At 40.5% G+C, this 6,725-nt stretch overlaps 1 protein-coding gene across 1 annotated transcript in view; it reads right to left on the bottom strand.

The window, feature by feature from the left end:
- Positions 1 to 6,725, bottom strand: part of RFX4 (regulatory factor X4) — a 164,217-nt gene that overhangs the window by 102,239 nt on the left and 55,253 nt on the right. The window contains exon 3 of the mRNA XM_029205461.1: positions 4,796 to 4,856. Coding sequence (XP_029061294.1) covers positions 4,796 to 4,856 — 61 coding nt within the window. The remainder of the gene's footprint in view (positions 1 to 4,795; positions 4,857 to 6,725) is intronic.

The following is a 6,725-nucleotide window of genomic DNA, read 5'->3' as shown; positions in this document are numbered from 1 at the left end:
GAGTGGGCAATTTTGCAATCCTGTTAACATTTTCTGTGCGCCCAGCACTTCCACTGCCTGATACCCAGAGAGAAGAAACACTTCAGCAGGTGTGTGAGGGGACATATGAAGATGTTCATTGGGACTTTATGTGTAAAGGCAAAGATGAGATTTGGACACAACCTAAATGTAGGTCAAAGAGGGAAATGGCGAACTGAATTCTGCCGCTGTCTTACATGAAATTCTGTGCAGCAGTTAAAATGAGGTTGTTCTTTGGGGACTAATCTGGGTATAGCTTCGGGGTATTCGACTAAGGAGAGAAAGCAAGCTGTGGATCAAGACAGTGTGACAGGTTGTGGAACAATATTTTTAGTGTTCTATGTCTGTATTCTTTTTATAAAGGAGAAAATACTAAATAAAAAACCACAATTCAGAAACTTCTATCAGTACATATGCATGTAAATGCATAGGCAAGGGACAGTAAAAAAAAAAAAAAAATATATATATATATACACACACACACGCAGGTATACACACCCACACACATACATATTTCTCACTGGTAACAGCGCTGCTCTGGAGGAGGTGGACTTTAACCTTATCTGTAATGTTTTCGTTTTAAAATAAGGAAATGCATTTTGCGTAAATAAAATAAAATTTAAATGTAAATGTGTATTTGTTGAATTTATTTGCACCTTGCCTTTTTCTAAACAGCTAACAAAATAAACACAAAAAGAAGAAAATTAGACAAAGGAAAGAGATTAAAAAGTATATAGGGCTTCCCTGGTGGCGCAGTGGTTGAGAGTCCGCCTGCCGATGCAGGGGACACAGGTTCGTGCCCCGGTCCGGGAAGATCCCACATGCCGCGGAGCGGCTGGGCCCGTGAGCCATGGCTGCTGAGCCTGCGCGTCCGGAGCCTGTGCTCCGCAATGGGAGAGGCCACAACAGTGAGAGGCCCACGTAATGCAAAAACAAAAACAAAAACAAAAAAAAGTATATAAATATCAGACTTAGCTCTGAACTCCCTGGCAGCCAGAGCAAAGAGGGGACATATGGTATAAATTATATCACTTTCCCTTGTAGAGTGGAGGGTGCATCCAGTTCCTTTTGAGAGACAAAGTTTTTATACTGAAAGTCTAGTCTAAAAAAGTTTACTCATGTGGAACTTGATATAGGATGTCACATGTCCTCCACCATGGTTTTAAGCATGGCTCTATCCCTAAGTTTAGAGAAATGTCCTACTTTTTCTTCCCTGCTATTTACATACTCCCCTGCCTCCTTCCCCCACCTCATCTGTACTGCTGTCTTCCTTGCTGGCTATGCTCCAACCACACGGGCCACCTTCTGCAGCTCCTTGAACAAGCCCAGCCTGCTTCCAGCCTGGAGAGAGTGGAGGATACTGTGGTCTGTGCCCAGGTTACCTTTCAGGACTGAGGCGTTCTTCCCCACTGCTGAGACATTGATTGCTGAGGCTGAATCCTTCCTGGGGAGTTGTCCTCAGCAGAATGGGAACTGCCTCGCCCAAAGTTATGCCCCCTCACAGGGCTGGAAGGGGAGGTGGGATGAATTGGGAGATTAGGTTTGACATAAATGCACTACGATGTGTAAAACAGATAGCTAGTGGGAACATGCTGTGTAGCACAGGGAGCTCAGCTCAGTGCTCTGTGATGACCTAGATGGGTGGGATGGGGGGTGGGAGGGAGGTCCAACAGGGAGGGGATATAGGTATACATATAGCCAATTCACTTCACTGTACAGCAGATACTAACACAACATTGTAAAACAATTATACTCCAATTAAAAAAAAAAAACCACCAGAATTATATCCCCTCTCCCTCGGGGCAAACTACCTGCAGTGATGAGCAAGATGGGGGAATAAAAACCTGAATCCATTGCCTCAGTTCATCTCTGAGGCCCACCCTGGCTTCAGAACTCCCTGTGAGGTCGCTGAAGCCTCTACCGTAGCCTCCTCCCAGCCCGAGACCCCCTCTGCCCATCCCCTCATACCCTCATGGTGTCAATACTGGGTGCCTTACATAATAGGCCACCTGTAGGCACAGCTCAGAGTCTGCCTCTGGGAGAGCTTGACCTGCAATGTTCCCTCTGCCTAGGACGTTTTCCTGATTTTAACATCGTCATGGTGTCTGAGGGCTTCTTGTCATACAAATATTCACTTAAATATCACCTCCTAAGGGAAGCTTTCCCTCACCATTCAACCTAAAATAGCCTCTGAGATATGATCATATCAGCCAGTTCTAATTCTCCACACAGCACTTATCCATATCTAATACATTCCTTGTTTATTTATTTATCATTAATATAATAATTTTTTAAATTATCACCCAACTTTTTCTCTCATCGGCCCCTATTCTTGGTCTGTCTTATCCACCACTGCATTCCCAGGGCCTAGAATAGGGCCTAACAAACAGTAGGTGCTCAGTAAACATTTCTTAAATGAATTAATAACTAAAATTCTATCTTAAAAATATAATATAAAAGGAATTAGAGGACAATTTGATGTTTGAACTACTTGTTGCTTTTGATAATAATACTCAAATTTATACATTTTCAAACCTGATCTGACTCTGAAAACAGAATTTTTTCATCAAAACAAATCCACTGCCTAACTCTGTGAATTGGAGGATGAAATTTCTTCCGGAATGATCTATGTGACCTTTTATTTAGAAAAACCCATATTTTGTATAGAATTATGTACAGTAGAAGGAGAACTGACAATGCATATGTCAGGAAGGAGGGAAGCCCTATTCTGGGATGTCCTTGTGGGACTCAGAAGGAAGAGGTCTGCTGAGCAATCCATGGCTAAGATTTACCTAGCACCCACCCTACACCAGACACTGTTCAAGCACTCTGTATATACGAACTCACTTCCTCTTTGTGACTACCCCAGAAGGCAGTGGTCCCCAACCTTTTTGGCACCAGGGACCCGTTTCATGGAAGACAATTTTTGCATGGACGGGCGGGCGGCAGGGGGATGGTTCAGGCGGTAATGTGAGCGATGGGAGCGGCACAAAAAGCTTCACCTGCCGCTCACCTCCTGCTTGGCGGCCCGGTTCCTAACAGGCTGCAGACCAGTACCGGTCCACGGCCCGGGAGTTGGGGACCCCTGATATAAGGTAAATACTACTGCCATCTCTATTTTACAGGTAGACTGAGGCACAGAGAGGTGAAGGACCTTGCCCAAGGTCACACAGCTAGAAAAGCAGAGCTGGGAGTTAATTCCTGGCAGTGTGATTTAAGAGATTACTCTATCTACAGCCTTGCTGTTGCCAGGCAAATGTCAGAGAATCACAGAAAAACAGACATGAACAAGGTGATTTTCTTCTAGTCCCTTTCAAATTTTTTATTCTGAAATGTATGACATGTTCAGGTTATTAAAGCAAGAGTGTCTGTTGATTCCTAGCATTTCTAGAAACTCTCACCCCCAAACTCTTTTATGTTGATGCCTCATTCAGTGTGCTAGCATTATGAGAATCTGTGTGACCATAATTTGGGGGTAAGGAGTGCAGGGAGAGATTTGACCAGGGAAGTAAAGTAGAATTTTAAATAAAGCAAAAAGCAGCAAATGCAATGAGAAAAAGAATGTAGGGACACACTGATGGAAACAAGCCAAAAGGCTGGAAATGGAGCTCTTGAACACAACCTCTGCTATCCTTGTAGCAAAACAATTTGACTACTGAGACTCTTGTTAGAGAAGATTGAGTTACATTTGTGAATGCTTTCTCCCAATGTTGTTTTCCTCTCACCTGTGGGTGGATTACTCAGAAGAATCTAATATGATTTGCTCATTAAAGCCAATCTGCTTCCTTTTCTGATCTAGTCTCTCTTCTCCATCCTTCCTGATTTTTCTCTTCCTTTCTTCAAAAGCATAGGCTTTGCAATTAAAATGACCCAGCCAGGTTCCTGCCTCTGCCACTTCATGGCTATGTGTATGTTCAGGTAAATGATTTAACTGTCTAAGCTTTATTTTCCTCATCTGTAAAATGGGCATAACAATACCAACTTCTCAGAATTGTGAGAATGAAATGAGGCATGTATACAAAGTGCCTAGCATGCAGGCTGGCACACAGTAGATTCATTCCTTTCCCCTCCCCACTTCTCTCTCCTTCCCCTTTGTTCCTTGCGTCCTTCAGCTTTGCTGGGCTGAACTAGAGTGGTAATAGCCCTTAACTGACAAGTTCTTCTGAGAGGTGAGTCTCAGGTATAGAACAGCTTTGGTGTTCAAAGCTACAACATAATTTCTAAATAAAACTCTTAGAGGAGAATTTACCTGTAAATACCAAACATGGGTGCAAACACTTAAACAACATCATTAACTATAACATCAAGTCCAGGAATTCCAAATATTAAAGGGAGAGCCACTCAAGTAGATAATTTGTATTAATGTTAAAATAAGTGTAGTATAGTTGCAATAAATTATTAATTTATTAAGAGTTCATTGGTAGGGGTGAACAGACCTATGTTTCTATAATTGGCTGCAACATTATTTATTAAAATAATAGACTCTATTAAAATCAATTAATAACTTCCATGTAGAATCCAGTCCTTGCCAGTGTTTTGATGATGGAAAAAAAATCTATTCCCAAATAAAATAAATATGAAAATTCAAATCTCCTGTCTACATCTAAGTTGAGTATTTTATGCATAATTACAAATTAAACTGATTGCATACGGGCTATTGGATGTCAAGTTATTATGACAATGTCAAAATATCCAAGTAATATGCTGTCCTGTCTGTAGGAAGACATAGCTATATGAGCTTCCCATCAAGAGAGAACTTGCTCAGAATGGAACTTACCATTGCAGAGTAGCAGGAGTGGAGTGGGGCTTGGATGCTCTATTATTTTCTTTTTCCTCATCTGTTAAATGAAAGAAAAAGGAGTGAACTTCAGTAGGAAAACATACAAGGCCTTTCAGCTCTCCCAAGTCTCAAAAGACTACGTTGCCCTCAAATGTTGATGCTTTGAAAGCAATGATATTTTGGCTTTTCTAACATGTTAGATTTATCACACTTCAATAAAAAAAAGAGGAGAAACTGACTTTTATGGAAAACTCTTATATCAATTTGTATTTTTATTTGACATAATACGTTACAGTTTGAAGAGCTATCTCTCTTCATCACTGAACAATAGGACTGCACTCCCCCAACATGCTATGTTTGCAACTGAAGCTGGACATTTGATACGATGATTTTGACCCTAAGAACACACTGACTTCGCCACTATTTGTTTCTTGTAACTCCAATGGAACAGACAGTTAGTGTAGGGAAGGGAGAGTGTAAGTGTTCAGAAGAATCAGGTTAGCAATACAATAGAACAGCGGTTGGCAAACTTTTCCTGTAAAGAGCCAGTTAGTAAATATTTTAGGATTTGGGATCCAAGAGGCAAAATCAAAAATATTATGTAATATTTATATAACAAGAGAGAAAACAAATTCCATTTCCATATTGACAAAATTCAAAATATAATACTAGTTGATTATAATTTTTGTAATACAGGTCTATTAATTAAAAATGAAATTAATTTGGGGGAGCGGGTAACATTTTTCTTAATTGGGGTTCAAAGCTCACATTCCCTTTCATCCAACAGATTACAAATATCCATCTACAAAATCATTCTTAGTTTACAGCCCTACGAAAACAGGTGTCAGGCCAGGTTTGGTCTGCGGGGTTTTAGTTGGCAGACCTCTGCAACACAGCAATCTGAACAACAGATCCATCTTTGCATACTTAAGAAGAACTGCTCACAGTTTTATCATGAATTAACTGAGAAATAGATTTAATTAGTTGCATCCAATTCTTAATGAAGATTATTGATAGAAATAATCAACATAAAATTAAATTTCTAGGGAATTCCCTGATGGTCCAGTGGTTAGGACTCCACGCTTCCACTTCAGGGGCGCAGGTTTGATCCCTGGTAGGGGAACTAAGATCCTGCAAGCCGCGTGGCGCAGCAAAAAAAAAATAATAAATAAAAAAATAATAAAATTTCTTGACCCACAAAATCTGACCCAAGAAAACTGGTACAAATGACAGTCTCAAAAGAAAATAATGTCAAAACCTATAAATATAATCAACAAAATTTAATAAGAACATGTAAAACAGTCAACGAAATAAATCTGTGGTATAAGATTTATATGGGAAAGAATCTGTACTTGTGAAAATAATTTAAGTAAAACTAAAATGAAAGTGGAAGAAAGTAAAATATACTGCCAATGAAGTAGCTTAATAAAGTTGCCCTCAGAAAATATTTTCTTGATGAAAGCTTATCTGTATTGGTATAATTCTGATTACAATGTCTCCTCATAAAAACTGTGAAGATATTGCTGTTGCTCATTCAACAATTGTACAGACTCACCTTCTTCCTTATTAATAGAGTCCCAATTTAAAGGGGACCATGTGTTCAGGGAGGGTTATCCCCTCTCAAATCCTAGAGAGATGACTGTTGATTAATTTAGATCTATCACGGTAGTTTTATGTCATCTAGCCCCTGATGGATTAGGTGGGGCATGTGACATGGTGATGTGGCCTATCAGATTAAGAAGGAGCCCTCTGGGTGCTTCTGGGAAAGTTATTTTTCCGTAACAAAAAGGAATGGGGGCCTTGATGTCGAATTTCTGGCCTCCAAAACTGAAGGAAGGGAGGGAGGGAGGGAGGGAGGGAGGGAGGGAGGGAGGAAGGATGGAAGGAAGGAAGGAAGGAAGGAAGGAAGGAAGGAAGGAAGGAAGGA

Source organism: Monodon monoceros, unplaced genomic scaffold (assembly GCF_005190385.1).
Source record: "Monodon monoceros isolate NGI ecotype Baffin Bay Population unplaced genomic scaffold, NGI_Narwhal_1 Super_Scaffold_6, whole genome shotgun sequence".
Lineage (NCBI taxonomy): Eukaryota > Metazoa > Chordata > Mammalia > Artiodactyla > Monodontidae > Monodon > Monodon monoceros.
The sequence above is the reverse complement of the archived record's forward strand: the minus strand, read 5'-3'. Positions and strand labels throughout refer to the sequence as shown.